The 21,630-nt window shown below is 49.4% G+C and overlaps 1 protein-coding gene across 1 annotated transcript in view; it reads left to right on the forward strand.

Annotated features, from left to right (window-relative positions):
• Positions 1–9,640: 9,640 nt before the first annotated feature.
• xkr7b (XK, Kell blood group complex subunit-related family, member 7b) overlaps positions 9,641–21,630 on the forward strand; it is a gene marked incomplete at its 3' end in the record, with an annotated part of 57,883 nt that continues 45,893 nt past the window's right edge. Inside the window, exon 1 of the mRNA XM_083675828.1 lies at positions 9,641–10,212. Within this exon, the coding sequence (XP_083531954.1) occupies positions 9,665–10,212 (548 nt within the window). The 5' untranslated portion in view covers positions 9,641–9,664. The remainder of the gene's footprint in view (positions 10,213–21,630) is intronic.

Consider the following 21,630-nt stretch of genomic DNA (forward strand, 5'->3'; position numbering starts at 1 on the left):
CTTCATTTGCACTCAGACCAGCCTCAGTTCTTCGTGGCATTGGTTCCACAAGATGTTGGAAACATTGCTTTGAGATTCTGGTCCATGATGACATGATTGCATCACGCGATTCCTGCATTTTTTTTCAGGTGCACTTTCAAGCTGTGAATCTCCTGTTCTACCACATCCCAAAGGTGTTCTATTGGATTCAAATCCGGTGACTGGGAAGGCCACTGAAGAACACTGAACTCATTGTCATGTTCATGAAACCAGTTTGAGACGACTTTTGCTTTGTGACATGGTGCGACATGGTGTGACAGGGTGTGACATGGAAGTAGCCATTAGAAGATGGGTAAATTGTGGCCATGAAGGGATGCACATGGTCAGCAACAATACTCAAATAGGCTGTGGCATTCAAGCGATGATTAAGTGGTATTAACAAGCCCAAAGTGTGCGGAAAAAAACATTCCCCACACCATTACACCACCTCCACCATGAGAAGGTGTACAGGTGTTCCTAATAAAGTGCCCAGTGAGTGTATACTCTCCCCTCCACCAGTGTAGCTAGGCCAAGTGCACAGATTAGCACACAGCCAAGTAGATGACATTTCTGATGAAGCAGCCAACAAACAACTACATACACACAGGCACACACACACACACACTGTCTCTCACAAACACACACACACACGTCCCCCAGCAGTGCTGCTTTGCTCTTAAGTAATTAAACTAAAGAGAATTGAGATAAAATAAATAAATAAATAAATTGGAAGGGAAACAAATTAATGGGGCCAATTGGCTGGGTGAAGTGTACGGTCAGGCCTTCTGGAAACCTACTGTGGGGTTCAGAGTGAGGAGCTGTTTGCCAGTGGGCGTCCAGAGACTCTGTTCATTAAGATATCGCCCTGTAATACTACCGCGGAAATGCTGACTGAGGCCTCCATTGCTTCCTGGAATTAATCTCCTTCACCTGATAAAACGTCCCCATCTGTCTCTCCATCAACCCCCCCCCTGATGTCTCTCCCCTCTCTCCCTCTCCCCCTTTCTGTTTCCTCACCTCACTTCACCTCTTGTTTCCTTCCTCCCGCCCCCTTCTCACTTCCTGTCTTCCCCTCCCTCCCTCCCTCCCTCTCTCTCCTCCTTCTCACCTCCTGTCTCCCCCTCCCTCCCTCCTTCTCTCTCCTCCTTCTCACCTCCTGTCCCCACCCTCCCCTTCCCCTTCTGTATCATCCCATTAGTGTATTTGATATCTGTTCCATGTGGTTGAAGCTTCATCTTGCCCCACTTGATGTATTGGGTTTAATTTTCCACAACGTGCTTTCAGCTGGCCAACCCTTTCAGAGGAGCTCCACAAGCACACAGATTTAAAGGGTAGGGGGTTGAGTGTCGGCTTGGGATTGGATCAATCAGATCTCCTGCAACAGGTGTGTCCTGTTTGCCAAAGTCCCAGAGCAGGTAGATGTAGATACGAGAGGTTGTTGTTGCTGACGAAGGCCTTGAGGAAGTCTGCGTGGGAGAAGTAACTCTACCTTTGAAACCCTTTCTATGGAAATGTTGGGCCAATAAATAATCAGCTATGCTTCTTAGAAGTGACTGTTTGGCAGACGGACAATGTTAAATAGGAATGCTGGTGGTGTCACAATTGCATTTCAATTGGTCTAGCTTTCTGACACACACCCTATAAGTGACTATACATACGGTCTATACCCTCTGTAACTGACTATACACGCGGTCTATACCCTCTGTAACTGATTATACACGCGGTCTATACCCTCTGTAACTGATTATACACGCGGTCTATACCCTCTATAACTGACTATACATACAGTCTATACCCTCTGTAACTGACTATACCTTACGGTCTATACCCTCTGTAACTGACTATACATACGGTCTATACCCTCTGTAACTGACTATACATACGGTCTATACCCTCTGTAACTGACTATACATACGGTCTATACCCTCTGTAACTGACTATACATATGGTCTATACCCTCTGTAACTGACTATACATACGGTCTATACCCTCTGTAACTGACTATACATACGGTCTATACCCTCTGTAACTGACTAAACATTGTACACTGTACAGTGATTACATTCTCAGGGCATATCCCATGTACAAGCCTGGCTGATTGAGAGTGGAGTTGCTGTCGATGCCTCTGATGAATCACAGGTGCAGATTTCTCAACCCTTATCACCCCGTGTTTCGCCCCAGAGAGAAGCCACGAATGACGTTATGTCATAGTTGACCTACAGCGTATAAAAAAGAACTCCCCCAGACACGACAAAGTACACTGGAAGGTGTGAGCGTGGTCAGAATGATGAAGTTCACCGTAGTTCCACTGGCGCTGTCGTTGCTGTTGTGTACATGTGGCGCTTGGGCTCGGGGAGAGAGGGAGAGGGGGAGTGAAGTTCCCACTGAAACACAGACCACCACCCCGGCTGACATCTGGACTGAGCTGAGTGATCTGAGAGACGTGGTGATACAGCAAAGACACATGGTGCGCCACCTGGGAGCCGTCGTGGCGGAGCAGAGAGCGCAGCTGCACTTCTATAAAAGCCACATCGATGAGCTGAAGACATCAAATGCAGGTACTGTAGCGAACACTGTGACAGTCATAGAAAGCCAGAGAACCGATACGCAGGAGAACACCGGGGGTGACATCATTCGAGGCGAGAGAGATGTTTGCCATGTTTTTCTGGTTTTGATAAGCCATCGGGTTGGCACGCGCACATGTTAACCCTTAACCGCCAGGCACCATCTGAGCTGGGTGATTGTCAGAGATTAACGCAATGCTGTTTGAGCCAATCAGACCCCGTATTTCTCCATATCCGTTTTATAACAGCTTTTTTGCAAACCAACAGAGCAGAACAAACACGATGTGATCGCTCTATAATAAACCATTGTAACCGTGGAGGCCAGACTGCGAGCCATAGAGAGTCAGGTTCAGTGGATGAGCAGAGAACGGAGCTGCAATTCTACAAGAGCCAAGAGGACAATAAAGACCGGTTAGATGGATGGGTGGACATTCACTTTGAAAAATGTTTCATCACTTTATCCTGTGAGACCTGTAAACTTGCGTTTAAGGGTCTCGACGCTTGGGTCTTCCATGCGGGAGCCCCCCGGTTCAACCCCCATCTGTCACATCTGCAGGAACATCACATCAGGGGAGGCTGGAGGCAGAAATTATTGGACGGGCTCATTGTAATGCATGGAATGGATTGAGGAATGTTATCAAACACGTGTTTCATACCACTCCTCATGCATTACAATGAGCCTGTCTTCTCCCTTTCTCCATCCGCCAGCTGCATCACATGTTTCTTTATACCATTCCAGCTCACGCAGCAGAGCTGTCAGCCATGGGGACTGAGGTGGAGGAGCTGAAACGACAGAATGCAGGTGAGGAGATGTTTCTACGGGATTGAACAACATCACGACTCCGTAGGGTGAACAATGATTTGTTTTGTTTTACGAGAGCTTTTCTCCAACCGAAGGTGCTAAGCATCGATCGTTGGACAGGCAAGGAATCCGATGTCTGAACACTGTAAACCTCTCGCACCGTCTTCTCTCTCGTGTTCACAGGTCAACCCAAGGTGGCGTTCTTCTCCGCTCTGGCTATCGATGGATTCGTCGGACCCTTTGATACCGAAACCACACTGGCCTACAAAGACGTCACCAACGTCGGCAAGGCTTACAACAACATCACAGGTAGACTATGATGTGTCATCACCACCTCAAGCATTTGATGACTCCTTCTCCGGCGATGACCAGAATGACCTCGTGATGTTGTTTTTATTCTGATACAGGGGTCTTCACGGCACCGGTGAGGGGGGTCTACTACTTCAGATATACTGCCTGCGGTCAGCCGTATTCACGCGCGATCGGTGTGAGACTGTATAAGAATGACCAGAGCATAATGTACACAAGTGAAGGTTCTGATTCGGACGGAGGTTTAGAGTATGTGTCCAACGCAGCGGTCCTGGAGATGGAGGTTGGAGATGTGGTGTACTTGTGTCTCCCGGCCAACCTCCAGCTCTTTGACAGTTCGTACAATCGGAACACCTTCAGTGGCTTCCTGCTCTTTACCGTGTAAATGATGTCATGTTCTACAGAGGGTCGGTGCGGGATGACCGACCACAGAGTTTTTCTTCATCAACACCGATAAATCCATTCATCAAGCATCAATACCGTCATCTGTCATTGCTACACGATGTGCTTATTCATGATTCTAGTTTTGTTTCAGGTTGTCGTCGAACTGAATTTCAATTCAGTCAATTACGGAAGTCAAATTCAGTGGTTTTAAATAGGACATTTAGTTTGATTTCCCAACAAACTGAAAATGAAAAGCTTTTTACAACATTTGGCTATACGTTCCCATATATACTGAAAAATGTATGCACTCACTGCAATGTAAGCCGCTTTGGATAAAAACATCATCTAAATGGCATATATTATTATTATTATTACAGGTCAAGTCATCCCATAGACCTGTCAAGTCATTTTCGGTCTCTGACATCCTCACTCCCATCTTTCTTTATCATCCCTTGTGTCTTCTTCTTCTCCCTCCTTCAACCACCTTTCTCTATCTTGATCTCTTTGTCTCTGTCTCACTCCTTCACCAAGAGCTATTACAGTCATAATGAGGCTGTGGCCATTTTTGGAAATGTGGATCTGAAGTATAATTCATTTAAAGTCCTTTGTTCAATTATTGAAGGGATGAATGGGGGTATATGTGGTCTGACACCCAGACTCCCTCAGAGATTAGCAGTTAAAGCCTCTTCTCATATTTCTGACTCTAAATTCAACATCAACAATCAAAAGGTTCAAAACGACATGTTAGTGTAACATGTTAGTAGGTTAGTGAACATGTTAGTACTGATTAATGTCTTCATTAGTGAATCAATTCAATACATTGTTAAGTAGTTCATTCATTCATTCATTCATTCATGTGGCTTTAAAGTTACATTATGGAATACTTTGCTACTGATGGTGTTCTTGAGCCAAAAAGGCTCCCCTAAATAGTAAAAACAACCAGCATCAGCTTACTTGCCAGTGTTTGTAAGCCTAAAACTAAGGATTGTCTGCTTTAATGAGGAAAGACATGGATTGATATTGTATCACACTCCTAGGATATGATAACCATACTGTCAACACAGGAAAGAATTCGGAAGTAAACTTTTATTTTTTTGCAAGCTCACTCTGAATTATGCATCACAGACAGCTTTCAAATCCAGTAAAAACACTACTGTAGCTCAAAAAATGATCCCCCATTCACCCATTGCTGCCTATCTCGCCCTGTCTAAGAAGCTAGATGCTGAAGCATTCAAAGGCAGCGGTAAGCAGCAGCCTGGTGTTGCATACGAGAGTGTGTATCACTCCATCATTCTGTTCCTGCTCTGGCATAAATCAGTGAATAGGGGGCTTGATATAGTGAGGTTAGATATAGGGTGGCTTAAATTCTGCCTGAGGGACGATCGATCTTGACAAGACAGCCTTCCATTACCACGCAGGGAGGGATGACAGCAGTACAGTCTCTCTCTCTGATGTCTCATCTCCCTCCCTGCTAGTCACCACGGCTATCCTCAAAGACAGGGAACTCTCAGCCATCTAGGTGGTCAGCCCACATTATTAGATAGGAGTTTTATTGATGGCCACAGGCTCAACATGAATGACGGGACTGGGGTGAGTTTTCTCTTTGCGATATTATTGTCATTTTTTCGATTCAAAATCTTTTACCATAAATTCCAAGCCCATGAATTGACTAGTAAAGCGTGTAAGTGAAGTTTGGTATGTTGTGATGTTATGTTTCTTTTGTCTACTGTGTAACAATGGGTTGTTAATCTAATGTTCCTTTCTGATCTATGCCTGCCTGCCTGCCTGCCTGCCTGCCTGCCTGCCTGCCTGCCTGCCTGCCTGCCTGCCTGCCTGCTTGTTATCAGGAGTCTATGGTGAACATACCCACTATACCACACCGTACTACACATACCCACCCACCCACCCACCCACCCACCCACCCATGGCTTTCTGAACGAGGAAAGCCTGGTCTGAACGAGGTTAACAACAACAACAACAACAGCCCCAGTTATCTTATCAAGAGAGAGAGAGACAGAAAGGGAGAGAGAGAGAGAGAGAGAGAGAGAGAGGCTGAGTAAAGCTGATCGTCAACGTTCCTCTCATCAATTCAATAAAACGCTAGCAAGCTGTTATCCCTCCTGACAGGCCGAGCCAGGCCTAATCAGAGTCTGGAGGAGGTTACACTGACACTGCAGACAGAGGACAGGGAGCAGCGAGTAGGGAGCAGGGAGCAGGGAGCAGGGAGCAGGGAGCAGGGAGCGTGACCTGAGATCTGAACTCTGCTCATTACCTCCTCCGACTCCTACTTGTTCTCCCACTCCTTCCCCTACCTAGTTGTTGTCTCTGACTGTGGCATGCCAATACCTCTCTCTCTCTCTCTCTCTCACACACACACACACACACACACACACACACACACACACACACACACACACACACACACACACACACACACACACACACACACACACACAGCACAGCACAGCACAGCAGTAGATGAGTTTCAGCTTGCTGTGTTAACATTTTACGACCGGCTTCACTATTTACTGGACTCTCTATTCGACTGGTGTATAAATCATCCTCGTCGTGCATTGAAAATGTGTTTACAGGTCTCTCAAAGTGAAGAGATCATTCATCTCCAGGGACCTCCTGGTTGAATAAAGGTTGAGTGTGTGGCAGCTAATATACAGTGTGTGTGTGTGTGTGTGTGTGTGTGTGTGTGTGTGTGTGTGTGTGTGTGTGTGTGTGTGTGTGTGTGTGTGTGTGTGTGTGTTTTCCATCCAGCTGCAGCACAGGGAGTCCTGGCTGACCTCCATCTGTTGTGATGACTTTTTCCTCCCTCCTGCTGCCTGTGGCTGTCATGGTGAATCAGCTCGGGTGTGTGTGTGTGTGTGTGTGTGTGTGTGTGTGTGTGTGTGTGTGTGTGTGTGTGTGTGTGTGTGTGAGAGAGAGCAGCTACAGCGGTGGCTGGGCGGACGACTGACCGGGGCGAGAGCCCCAGCTAAACAATGGTGACTGGACATGGCAGCTGACATGCTGCACCAGCCTGCCGCATCTGACACACACATACACACACACACACGCACATGCACACACACACACACACACACACACACATGCACACACACTCTCTCTCACTCACACACTCCCTCTCACTCACACACACACGCACACACACACACACACTCTCTCTCTCTCTCTCACTCACACACACACACACACACACACACATACACACACACACACACACACACACACACGCACACACACACACTCTCTCTCACTCACACACACACACACACGCATGCATGCACGCATACACACACACACACACAGGCCAGTTTTAGACAGACTGATTCACATGGTTCATGTTCACAGGCTAACACAGTTCTTAGAGCCAGGATAAAAAAAAAACATGTTCCGTAATTTGGGCTCCTGGCCCTCTATTTGAAGCTGCAAATCATTTTCAGAGAAACAGCAAACACACACACACACTCTCTCTCCCTCTCCCTCTCCCTCTCTCTCCCTCTCTCCCTCTCTCTCTCTCTCTCTCTCTCTCTCTCTCTCTCTCTCTCTCTCTCTCTCTCTCTCCCTCTCTCTCTCTCTCTCTAAGCAAACAACGCCTTGAGAACTGAGTAGTCACAGCAATATTATTCAGTGTTATATCAGCGTTCAGAAGAGCGACACCGAGATAATCCGGTGACACTTCAGCTGTGAATAACAAAAGTAGCCACCTTTAGGGTGTTAAAGCGTGTGAACGACAGGGCCTGTTAGGGAATGCCTGATGTGTGCAGTAGACGGAGGTGTGCAGACTGTCGTGGAGAAGGACGCCTGACTTTCGATTCGCTGTCTTCACAGGTCCGCGGTGACTCGCGTGCGTCCGTAAGCGGTTCCGGCCTCTTGGCCAACATTGCTTCCATTTTCTCACCCTTATCAGATGTGTTAATGGGTTGTGAACTAGGCCAGATGGGAGGACGCGCGCAGCCCCGGGTCCCTGTTGGAACGCTTTCAAAACGCATCCGTCCTTCCTGCCTTCCTTGAGGAAATCACACGGTCTAACGTGTCTGGACTGGTCAGAGCTAGCTTTTCATCGCATTGCTTCCACCAATCAAGCCATGTCAGATCAGTGACTTGAGGGAGGGAGGGAGGGAGGGAGAATAGGTGTGTTTAAAGAGTATTCAAATGGAGCCCTGTAGTCCCGCTGGTAGCTTAACCAGGAGAGTTAAGACTGGGGGGAGCTGTCCATGGTGCTCAAGGGGTCAGGCAGCGGTGTCTGCTCTACCAGGTAGAGAACATAGCTCTCTCTCCCTCTCTCTCTCTCTAGTCAAGGAGGTTAGTTGCAAGCAGAGGATTGGGGTGGCAGGCCTAAACGAGTTCTGACAGTGAAGAAAGATGTATTCTATCAAGGCCTAACACATTAGCCTAACCTGCAGATAGATTCACTCATATGATCCTCTTTGCTCTCTCCACAAAGCAATGATCACATGCCGAATTCTCTCGTATTTTGCTCACATGAGCTCAGAATCTATCACAATGATATCCCTCCTCCAGATTGCCAAAAGGCTATGACTTCGCCTGAGGCCTTTATGGTATCACAGTAGAGTGAAACAGCGTAATCCGCTACTGGAACGGCGGGTTTTCGCCGGTTTTATTTCGGATCAAGTAGCAGAGTAACGTTTAGCTGGATTTATGTCTGCTGGAAGTTAAAGAGCTTACTCGTATATAGCGTCGCTGCCAACCCGATCACCGTCCACCTCAGCAGACTGAACGGAAATAAAGGCAATTATCTTCATCAGCGTTTAATCGCACTTGAAGGCTGATTAAATGGCCATATTTAAAGACAGTCCAAAATCACATGAGGTTGGGCTTTCTGTCTTGTAGCCTGTGTATCATCAGTAACGTAGTCATTTCTACATACTTGAATTGACATGTTGGGAAAGTCTAGGAGGAACACAGGTGCTCTTATATATATATATATATATATATATATATATATATATATATATATATATATATATATATATATATATATATATATATATAAACGACTCAGCCTTTACTCACATTGAGATTAAAGTGAGCCGCAGCTCTTTTTCTGATCAATAAGCCATTTTGAAGCAGCAACGCAGACTCATGTGCAAAGAGATATTTAACCCTTAAAGCATTCACTACACGGACCTTATAGGGGAATAGGGGAGCCGCCTGCACAGTGACATGTCCATGGTAAAAACGCGCTGCCAAGGTCCGGTGGTGTGGGCTAATATAGGCTACTGTAAATGCGAGCGTGAATGAATCTGGAAGTGCAAACATTTGGGGTGATTTGCATGTGGGCTACCACAATTATTGCACACAAACTCCATTGAACCAGTTTGCTCAGATAAGCCTAAGTGGTTGGCTACCCATGATGTAATTAGAGAGACGATAAGGCTACCTACGATGTAATAACCGGATAGGCATTGGAACGAGGTAATTCTTTCCTGAGCGCTCATTCGCGCTCGTTCTCTCTCTCTCTCTCTCTCTCTCTCTCTCCCACACGGTTTCACACACAGCCCCCTCCCATCTCACTCTTGCTCTCCCTTTCCCCACTCTCTTTTCTACAACAAACATGGCCGCTAAATCGGATGGAGCAGCCGTGTCTGAGCAGGATGAGAACCCACCTCGATGTCTCCCCGAGCCGGAGCAGGTCCCCGCGCCTTACCGCTACGCAGAGAAGCCCTACTCGCTCCTGGACTGCTGCTGGGTGCTCTGCGCCCTCCTGGTCTTTTTCTCAGACGGGGCCACCGACCTGTGGCTGGCCGCGGACTACTACTTAAGGGGGGACTACTGGTGGTTCGGGCTCACGCTGGTCTTCGTTGTGGTTCCCTCCGCGGTGGTTCAGGTGTTGAGTTTCAGATGGGTCGTCTACGACTACACGGATATCAGCGGCAGCAGCAGTGGGGCGGCAGCGGCTGTCAGCGCGGCAGCCGCGGCGGCGGCAGCGGCGTCCGGAGGCGACTGCAATTTCAGAACCAAGGGCAGCGAACAGCGGGGCACAGCCAACGCTGCCGGGGCCAGCACATCGTCGCCTATGACGGGCACCCGGAGGTGCTGCAGAGTGTGCCTGTGGCTCTTTCATTCCATCCTTCACATCCTGCAACTGGGGCAGGTCTGGAGGTAAGATTATACGGTTGCCTATGCAGCATCAAAAAATTGAAGCATCAATCAAATTAAACCACATGTGCACCTGACCATACTCGCTACTCGCTAGAGTAGCTAGAGGAACAACACCTTTCTTTTGCAGTTGAGTTATTTGCTGCATATCCTTCCTTTAAATGTAGGTGGGCATTAAGGTGTAAATGTTCCACTTGAATTCCTATTTTCCAGAGAGGGCATATGCTTTTATTCAGTTTATGTGTATCTCTGTGGGCTAAACAGGCTTTATTTGCGGGGTTGCTCGTGTGATGTGGTGTGTGATACTCAGTTAGTAATCGTTAACAGATGGACCGCAAGCGCCAAATCCATTTTGGGGCGCATGCTTGAACGATTCTTGACTATGTCTCTGTTTATGGGCTGCCTGTGCTTCTGTAGAAAAAATAGATAAAAATTAAAAGAAAAAAAAACTCTGTCCCTGCTAGCTGGTGGCCCCAGGGTCTGGTAAAAGCGGCAGACTGTCGTGTATTAGGTTATGCTGAAACGGATATTATCGACGAAGACGTCTGTTGAAGCGCGGTTGGCGGACTGTCACTGGTGTCGGATGTCTAAGAGACGTGTGAGGTGAGGAGTTTTACCCCCCGTTTTTCTCCGCTGCTCTGCTTGTTTCGCGGTGTCACGGGAGAATAGAACCCCCCACCCCCCCCTCTCTCCATGTTGTGGTTTTTAATTTCCAGACGTGGAAATAAATCAAGAGTTCATTGATAAACTCCGGAGATGAAACCCCCGGTGGGCACGCGTGCTCGGTGGTGGTATTTGTCCGTCGCCTCGTTCACGAACTCGGTGAGGAATATTTAATGAGCTAGACCAAGAGCGTGCCTCATCCTTGAAAGACCGACACTACCGTGCTACTACTCTCTGCCCACATACATCCTGCTGTCTCGCCAGTTCATTATTCGCTAAGTAGCCAGTAGGAAATCCGAGGCTGTAGGTGAAACAAGCCTTCTAGGTCAATGATATCACCTAGAGAATGCATACAAATCAGCGTTGCAAGGTGAGTTGTACCCCGAGGTGGAGGTCCAAATGACAGTCCCAGATACCACACAAGAGATATCTCTCAATAAATGATTACCTACTCTGTGTGTGTGTGTGTGTGTGTGTGTGTGTGTGTGTGTGTGTGTGTGTGTGTGTGTGTGTGTCTGTCTGCCTGCCTGCCTGCCTGCCTCTGTCTATCCCTCTCAATCCAGCCCATTTCCAATGCCTTTTTACCAAAGCGAGTGAGTTGTCAAGCTTTCGCTCTGCAAACCATGTCAAAGCTTCAACCACAATCACAGTGTCTGTGTGATTGGTAGTACAGGCCTATGCTGCCAAGCTTCATATAGAGATTCACATGAAACAGCAACTATAGTAAGAGAAGCACAGACTATTGAAGTGGGACAATTTCAATTGTGCCCAAATCATCTTAAGTTTACCATCCCCTGGAAAACAAATGGCTGTGAGCTCTGTGGAATGTCTTGAGGTGTCAAAACTGTGATGTCATCAGTTCAGATGCAATAAGGTGAATGATGGTATGTGGTCTCCTTATGAACAGCTCCTAATGTAAATACTGTGGTTTTTAGGATGATATAAAAAGCAGAGGTCAGGGAAAAGCTCTCTCTCTTGTTCCTGTGTCCTGTTGGGAGGCTCTCATCATGTTGTGAGTAGCATTGTTTTGTGATGACCGGTGGTCATCTCTCTCTCTCTCTCTCTCTCTCTCTCTCTCTCTCTCTACTCTCTCTCTATTAGAATGTAACATTTATTCTATAAAGTATCTGCCTTGTAATAGATGTATAAGTATACAGTATTATTACAGCCTCATTTGATTAAGTCTATTTGACCTTTTCTGCACTAAATAAGCAGAGACTCAAGAATTCTTTGCACAGTGATAATTACATTGGAGTCAGATTATCAATATTAGATATGCTTTGTTCTCAAGAAAATGTAGCCGAGAGTCTCTGCCAAACATAAATGTGGAAACGGATATGAATATAAATCCGTCTACACTATGACCTCACATCCTGTTTGGTCGCCTGGGACTCACCAAGGTCGAGCGCTCGTATGGATCCAAACCGCCGAACAGCTCCACCCTCATCAGAGAAGCTCATATCTAACAGGCTTGACTCATACATAGTAACTCAATAACGCCATACATACACACGCATGTGCGCGCACGCGCACGCGCACACACACACACACACACACACACACACACACACACACACACACACACACACACACACACACACACACACCACACCTATGGGAAATCAGTTTAGCGATATTAGAAATGGGAAAGAATAAATGGAATACTATACATGATTTGTGCCTCTGTTATCCAGTAGTGTTTGACTGTCTGTTGGCTGTTGAATTATTAACGGTGGGGCCTTGAGGAATCTGCCGCTCAGCGATTGTTGAGGAGGGGGAATCTAGTGTTTCCTGCCAGCCTGTCACCCGATGCCTCTCCGTCACTTTCTCTCCTTCCTCCTCCCCCCCATGGGATCTCTCTCTCCCCCTCTCTCTCTCCCCCCCCCCCTCTCTCTCTCCATCCCTCCCTCTCTCTCCATCCCTCTCTCTCTCTCCCTCTCCCTCCCTCCCTCTCTCTCTCCATCCCTCTCTCTCTCTCTCTCTCTCTCTCTCTCTCCCTCCCTCTCCCCGTCTGTTGTGAGCATCAGCCGTTGCCATGGGTGTGCCCCTCTCCCTCTGTCAAAAGAACTGAAACTAGACTCGCAGTCTGTTGTCACTTGCTCAATGAGACAAATAGATAGCTGCAGCGTTGCCTGTGTGTGTGTGTCTCAATAACTCACCGCGGCAGCGGACATGGATGAGGCAAGCCCTGCCTGAGACGTAGAAACTCAAGTGTCGCCCTTGGACCTTGAGGATGTCCTCTTGGACTGGCGGTAGACGCTTAGGTCTTCTGTACGGGGAGAGCCGAGTTCAAACCCTGTCCGTCACAGTAGCCAGGTGTTTTTACTGTGTGTTACTGTCTGTGTGTGCATGTACTGTATGTGTGCACAGTGCACGGGTATGCAAAACGCACACGTGTGCACGTGCAGAGATTATCCTGCATGTCATTAATGTGTACCTTGCAGGTGTGTGTGTGTGTGTGTGTGTGCCTGCATGTGTGTGTGTGTGTGTGTGCACGCGTGCATGCATGTGGTTCAATTCCTCTCTCCATCTGACACACGCGTATGGCATCAAAGCACTTCCCCGCTAAAAAGCAGAATATTCTACCAGCGCTCGATCACACACAGCAATCCGAGGATTCCAAAACAAAATTGACGACAAGCCAAGGAACATTTCATCATCTGTGCTCGAGGCGCCGGTGGGAGCGTGACGCGTTTGAAGTATTCCCGCTTCCATGAGGTGAAACACAACCATGTTCCCTGCTCCCTGAGCCCCAGAAACCATGTAGGAAATAGGGCAGCACATGTGGAGTTGGAGGCCTCCAGACCAGCCTCTTTTCCAGGATCCGGCACAGCCCCAACACCGCCTCCCGCCCTCCCGCCCTCCCGCCCTCCCGCCCTCCCAGGCTACAGAGGTACAGTAGTAGGCTCCAGAACAGATCCCCAGTAGGGGGGAGGCTCTGTGTTCCCCCAGCAGTTAGAACAACCTGCCTGCCTCCTCCTGCCCAACAACTACCACACCACCCCTGGAGAGAGAGAGAGAGAGAGAGAGAGAGAGAGAGAGAGAGAGGGAATACCTGATAGAGCACACATCACACACACACACATCAATATCTCATCCTTGGGTACACACTCCGACTCAATCACTGTACAGTAACACACACACACGCACACGCACACGCACGCACACATACGTGTGCCTATGTTCAAACGCCTCTTTCCTCAGCGTGTGCTGTGTAGGTATTCTCTGAGCACTGTGTGAACTGTGGCTGGGTTCCCCACTTCTGAGACACATGAGAGGAAGAGAGGATGAAACAAACACATAAACAGCCAGAGCACAAAGAACCTCAGCTCTCTGATGCTGCTGCTTTGGTCTCCCCTGGGCTGGAGCTGGGCCTGGGGCTAGGGTATGGGGCTGGGACTGAGGTGTAGGGCTGGGACTGGGGCTGGGACTGGGGTGTAGGGCTGGGCCTGGGGCTAGGGTATGGGGCTGGGACTGGGGTGTAGGGCTGGGCCTGGGGCTAGGGTATGGGGCTGGGACTGGGGTGTAGGGCTGGGCCTGGGGCTAGGGTATGGGGCTGGGACTGAGGTGTAGGGCTGGGGCTAGGGTATGGGGCTGGGACTGGGGTGTAGGGCTGGGACTGAGGTGTAGGGCTGGGGCTAGGGTATGGGACTGGGACTGAGGTGTAGGGCTGGGGCTAGGGTATGGGGCTGGGACTGGGGTGTAGGGCTGGGCCTGGGGCTAGGGTATGGGGCTGGGACTGGGACTGAGGTGTAGGCCTGGGGCTAGGGTATGGGGGTGGGACTGAGGTGTAGGGCTGGGACTGAGATGTAGGGCTGGGGCTAGGGTATGGAGCTGGGGCTGGGCCTGGGGTGTAGGGCTGGGGCTAGGGTATGCGGCTGGGACTGAGGTATAGGGCTTCGGTGTGGGGCTAGGGCTTGGCCTGGGGCTAGGGTATGGGGCTTGGGTATAGGGCTGGGATGGAGCTGGGGCTTGGCCTGGGGCTAGGGCTAGGGTATAGGGCTGGGCTGGGGCTTGGCCTGGGGCTAGGGCTAGGGTATAGGGCTGGGCTGGGCTGGGATGGAGCTGGGGCTTGGCCTGGGTATGGGGCTGGGGTATAGGGTTGGAGCTGGGACTGGGGAGTCCTCTGCAGAGAAAAATGCTGCCAAGGAACTAGGTGTGTGTGTGTGCGTGCGTGTGTGTGTGTGCGCGTGCACGCGTGTGCGTGCGTGCATGTGTGTGTGTGTGTACTGTATATAGAGGACAGCCCCCCTCCTCCAGTGCTATGACACTGACAGACACTACACTACAGCGTTAGCCACCTAGCATATGTCCATCGTGTGTGAGGTGTTCCAGCCAGCCAGCCAGCCAGCAGCTCCATTAGGCCTGAAGATGGTGATTTGTCAGTGGGGACACAGAGACAGTGGAGGCTGCCAGAATGAGGAGCCTTTAAAAGGAGGACAGACCTTCTTCCAACTCAATCGTGCGTCAAAATGACATTTCCCTTCAGCTGGGAGAAAATATCTGTTTCTCTCTCCCTCTCTGTACAGTAGGCTCCAGCAGAGAGAGAGAGAGAGAGAGAGAGAGAGAGAGAGGCTCCAGCAGAGAGAGAGAGAGAAAGAGGGAGAGAGAGAGAGAGAGGCTCCAGCAGAGAGAGAGAGAGAAAGAGGGAGAGAGAGAGAGAGAGAGAGAGGCTCCAGCAGAGAGAGAGAGAGAAAGAGGGAGAGAGAAAATACCCCATTGAGCTTTTGATAAAGACACATATCAATATCTCATCCTGAGGTACACACTCCGACGCTGTCACTGTACAGGAGGTGTCAGTTATGTGTGCTCCCGTCCGTAGAACGCACACGCCCACGTAGTCTACGGTTGAAAACACACTTATACTTGAATAATACGATTGTATTGATGCATACTGAGAAATGGAGATGCACACAAGTCCCCCGCTACAATAGGCTCCTCTCTGTGCATCCTTGCAGGTATAATAGACATGCATTTACACACACACACACACACACACACACATGGAGCTGCTGGCTGGCTGGCTGGCTGGAACACCTCACACACACACACACACACACACACACACACACACACACACACACACACGTGCCTGCATATAGAGGACAGCCCCCCTCCTCCAGTTTTATGACACTGACAGACACTACACTACAGCGTTAGCCACCTAGCATATGTCCATCGTGTGTGTGAGGTGTTCCAGCCAGCCAGCCAGCCAGTCAACAGCCAGCCAGCCAGCAGCACAAGTGCCATTAGGCCTGAAGATGGTGATTTGTCAGTGGGGACACAGAGACAGTGGAGGCTGCCAGAATGAGGAGCCTTTAAAAGGAGGACAGACCTTCTTCAAGCTCAACCGTGCGTCAAAGTGACATTTCCCTTCAGCTGGGAGAAAATATCTGTTTCTCTCTCCCTCCTTCTCGCTCTCTTGCTCTCTCTCTCTCTCGACCTCTGCCCACCTCGTTTCCTCTATCTCTTTCTTTCTCTCTCTCTTTCTCTGTTCATTCCTTGAAGGATTTTCCTCAGAGCTGCAGCAGTCCCTGTTACAATGCATACTGCAGCTCTCGCCAAATGATCACTGTTGCCCTCCCTCTCTCCTTCCTTCCTTCCCTCTCCCCCACTCTCTCTCTCCCTCTCCTGTCGATACTGACCCACTTCTCATTCAGTGTGTGCATTTCCTGGTACCTGCCTGCTTGTCTGTCTGCCTGCCTGCCTGCCTGTTTGCCTGCCTGTCTGCTTCTCTGCCTGCCTCTCTACCTCTCTGCCTGCCTGTCTGCCTCTCTGCCTTTCAGCCTGCCCCTCTGCCTGCCTCTCTGCCTGCCTGCCTGCCTGTCTGCTGGAGTATATAGATAGATGGTGGTGTCTGGCGTTGGTTCTGCTGTGAGTTGGCGGGTGGCCTGACTGAGGCTCCTCCAGGGGCCTGCGAGGGGGGAGGATGGTGAAGGATGCCAGGCCTGGATGGAATTGAGTTGAAGTGCTACACTCACTCCTGTTGGAATAGCTGCTGGAGCTTTTTTGGTAGCTGGTTTCCTAGCTGGTGAACATGGAGTGTTTCAGAGCCCGGTCACGTGTGTTGGCAATACAGAGGACTCAAGGCAGAGACTTGCTTGTAAGCGAGGAAGCGGTGCTTTCGTGGCAGCGTGATGCTTGTTACATGGAGAAGGAGGGAGAAGGATGGAGAGACAGATGTCCCCAGACCCCCATAGGCCCTCAGACCCGCGGGGTCCCAGTCCTCTTACCCCCAGATCCCCAGTCTCCCCAGACCCCCAGTGTCGTAGACCCCCAGACTCTTGGTCCTCATGGCCCCCAAACCCCCAAAGGTCCTCAGACCGCAGGGTCGCAGGCCCCCTAACCCCCAGATCCCCAGTCCCCCCAGACCCCCAGGGTCCTATACCCTCAGGCCCCTACTCCCTTATAGACCCCAAAGCCCCTTAATGCCCTCAGACCCCAGGACCCCCTGGCTACTAGATCTCAAGGTCCCCTAACCCCCAATCCCCCTCAGCCCCTAGACCCCCAGACCCCCAGGTCTCCATACCCCCAGGCAGGCTAGGCATCACTGGGATCTTAAGAGCACCAACATGCCTCCAACACTGAATATCGTAAGACAGTGACGGTTAGCATTACAGGCTAACAGAGTACCATTAGGATTTACGTGAAATGTATTGTGTATTATTTACCCCAAAGACAAGAATTTCTTTCTAAGTAGCAATAGATGAATATAATAGGTGAACCCGCCAAAGCTTTTTTATTCTCTTCTGATTGGCTCTGACAGTTTGAGTTCTGTTGTCAACAGCTACAGCACATCCAATTGTCTGGAGAACTTTTGGGGTTGTTTTGTTTTTTTCAGTGTTTTTCTTTCTGACACCGTTACAAAGAATCCCATCACAAAACTGCCATTTTTCATTTGTTCTCTTTTCCAACCCTCATCTTCGTCTTCTTCTGCCTCTTCTTCTTTCTCCTCCCTTTTTTTTCCAGAAGAGAAAAGGGTTGTCCCGTCCTCTTTGATGATGTGAGGGACAGGCGATGCCTTTGTTATGATTCCCATCTCTCTGAGAAGATGTGTAGGTTGAATCATCCTGCTATGGAGGATGACAGGCAGGGACTCTGGAGGAGGCAGGCAAGGGCCTTCAACATTCTGTTTTGAGTAGAAATTAACCTCCATTATGAAGGAGCGATTTCCCCCGTTTAGAGGAATTAGAACCTCACAGAAAAAGACATGGCTGTGAAAGAGAGAGAGAGTAAAAGAGGAGAGGGAATATCTCTTTCTCCAAGGATACCTCCCTTTGACTCAGCCTAATGCATATTCATACAGCATAACCCTCTCTCTCGCTCTCTCCCACTCTGTCTCTCTCTCTCTGAGAGAGAGAAGACTCTGTTCTCTTTCTCTAATGTTCCATCACTACAATGGAAATTCTGAAATATGTTTCCGAGACTTATCCTTGGCTGTTTTTTTTTAATGTGTGTACTGCAATTGAGGGTGATGTTTTTGGCTGGGTGTGTGTTTTTGATTGTCCGATCCATTCAATCAATTCAATTCAATTCAACCGATCACTAACTGATGCTGTACTATGCTCTGCATCAATCAGTAGTTGTACATATTCCGGTCACACTATTGGAAGAAGCTTCTGAAGGCCTCTCTGAGCGCTTCCAGTGCGATTTCAACAACGCCCTTGATGGATGATGCTTTCACAAACCATCGCCATACTTTCTGACAGATAACTTAAGATGATCAACGACAGTGGATTTACCCCCCCATCTCTGTTATGAAGTAAGGCTGTATTTTTTCGAGTGTATCTTGAGGCTATACTTTATCTGTGGCTGGGTATAGAGGTACGTTTGTTCAGAGGGCGTATCGGAGGACCAAAAATGTCAATAGCAATGTGTCAGCCAGCTACAAGGAATTAGCCGGAACAAGAACTAGAATTAGCCAGCTACAAGAACTAACTGGGATCTTTTCTCTCTCACTTGGCATCATACTCTCACCCCCCCCCCCCCCCCCCTCCTCACCTTCCCCTGTTACTCTCTCCATCCTTCTTCCTTCTCTTTCTGGTTCCCTCTCCTCATCACCTGTCTCCCCCACCCCACCCCCACCCCCCACTCAGTGCCTCCTCTTCTCCTCACCATCCCCTCTTACTCTCTCCATCCCTCTTCCCTCTCTTTCTGGTTCCCTCTCCTCATCGCCTGTCTTTCCTCTCCCCCACCCCCACCTCCCCCCAAAGGAGGCGCTGTCACATCCACTCAGTATCTCCTATACAGCCTCTCCATGGGCAGCGGGTGGCCATCACTCTCTGACCCGTCACTCTGAAAGCCCTGAGAGTCTGCCCCCACGGCTGGTCACTTACAGCCAACGCAAGAGAGGGAGGTAGGGAGGGAGGGAGGGAGAGATATGATGGGGAGAGAGAGATAAAGAGAGGTAAAGGGGGAAGAAATACAGGAAGGGAAAGAGAGAGAGAGAGAGAGAGAGGGTGAAAGAGAGAGACCAACAGAGATAACGAGAGAGGGGGGGATAGAGAGGTGGGGGGGAGGAGGGTGGGGGTTAGCAACGGGTGGACCTGTCATCATTATTTCCTCTCCTCTCTTTTCCCTCATCTCCTCTTGTCATTTTCATCCTCTCATGCCCCCTCTCCTGTCCTGTTCTCCTCTCTCATCATATCTCATTACCTCCATCCATACCCCCCCCCCCTCTGTGCGGTGCACTGTGTGTAGAGATGAAGGCCATGTCTACGATGTGTGTCTATATGAACCTTGACTTGGTGCTCTTCTCCTGGGGCCCCCGCCTGCCTCTGAGATGATTGGTTCATGCTTGTGAAGCCGCAGGGACACGGGCACACGTACGGTCAGGGCTCACGGGCGGCTTGAGCCCCTGTTCCTTTGTCCCTGCCAGCCACCGGGCGCACTCCGGGATGGTGGATTTTTATTTGGGTGTTTTGGCGTTATTTAAACGGTTTCCAACCGTCATCATTCACCGTCGCTAAAAAGACGGCAGAGTATCCGCGAAAAGAAAGGCAGCTCACTTAAAAAACAAAAGGCGCCCCCCCACCTCCCTCCCCAAAAACGGTTGCGCCAGTTTTCACCTCAGCCAATCTAAAGATAGCGTCTCTCGCGACTCGGGCAGTTCCGGTCTTTGATGGCTGGTGTGAGGCGTGAGCTCGTGTGGTGCCTGGACCGCTGGCCACGTCGGCCTGTTTTCACATTCTCTGAGGTGCCTCTGCACGATGTGTCATTCACACGATGTGTCATTCACGCGAGCAGAGGGAGACAGAAAAAACTAAACGCGATGGAGACAGTGTGTGTATTGATGGTGACAGCATGATTTCACGCCTTGATTGTCTTTGCATGTCCAATTGATTACTTAGTGTCCTGTAGCAGCATGGCAAGGAATGTCATTCCATGATAAATATTATTCATTTATTTATTTATTTTTAAATACGCTTTGTGTGCAATTAAATTTCCCCTTCTCTGAATACAGTCCCTTGCTCATCACAACCTCTCTCCACGGCCCTGGATGGGGGTCTGTGTCGGGGGGCTGCTTGCTGCTAGTGGTTAATGTCTGTGAAGCGGTGGGATTTGTGTGTTCTGTCAGAGGCCTGCTGCTGATCTGTGCTACAGTCATACTGACATTCAGCCACCGCTCTGATGTCTTACGCATGCATACACACACACACACACACACACACACACACACACAGACACACACACACACACACACGTGTACCGTCCGTAGCTACACACGCACGCGCACACACACACAAGCGCACACACACACACACAAACACACACACACGCCACGGTCACTGATCATACATACGGCATCTATGGGTACACATGACCACTTACTGTGACCTAATATACTCGGTCACATACCTCCGCATGGTCACACACACACACACACACACACACACACACACACACACACACTGGCGCTCTTACAGCACACACACAAGGACAGGTGTTCACCTTAGATTAACCAACATGTGGTGCATGCAAACACAAACGTGGCCAAAGGTCACTCTTTACTATACTGCATCTGGAAACAATGCACACGTCCCAAAATAGACGGAGGCCCAGTCCCTATTCCCCTACTGAGACTCCCGGTGCAGACGGGGGCTATTCTCATTTCAATTCAGCATCTCCCAAAATGAAACTCTCCTGCGCCGCTGTGGCTGTATTGTACACAACGCCGCCTTTATTCCGCGGCCCTATTCTCCAGAAAGTGTTGGTATTATTAGACGAGGTGTGCGACTAAAGCCCCGCGCTGAAAGCGTGCGTTCTTCTTCTGTGCCTCGCTCTCGTCTTCTCGCCGCTGTAAGAGCGTGGCTGATGAAAAGCAGAGGAGGGAATAATGGAGGGGATTCAGTCGTTCGCCGGTGAAAAGACCAATTAGCAGGAAGGGGACGGGGGAGCGGGAATGAAACACCCTGCTTAGAGCCAAAATCACAACAGCATCAACGCAGCTCCCACAATCCTCCAGTGTTATGGAAGTGTTGAGTTGGCTTGTACCAACTACATACCCTCACTGTACCCATGACAACAGTCTGGTCTTGTGTGAAACACAATACAAACCAGTAGAACCCAATAGAAACCAGGAGGAACATAATAGAAACTTGTAGGAACGCAATAGACACTAGTAGAACGCAATAGAAACCAGTAGAACCCAATAGAAACCAGTAGAACACAATAGAAACCGGTAGGAATGCAATAGAAACCAGTAGAACACAAAAGGAAACTAGCAGAAACCAGTAGAAAACTAAGACAGCCTGTATT

Source organism: Argentina silus (genome assembly GCF_951799395.1).
Source record: "Argentina silus genome assembly, chromosome: 8".
In the NCBI taxonomy this organism is placed as follows: domain Eukaryota; kingdom Metazoa; phylum Chordata; class Actinopteri; order Argentiniformes; family Argentinidae; genus Argentina; species Argentina silus.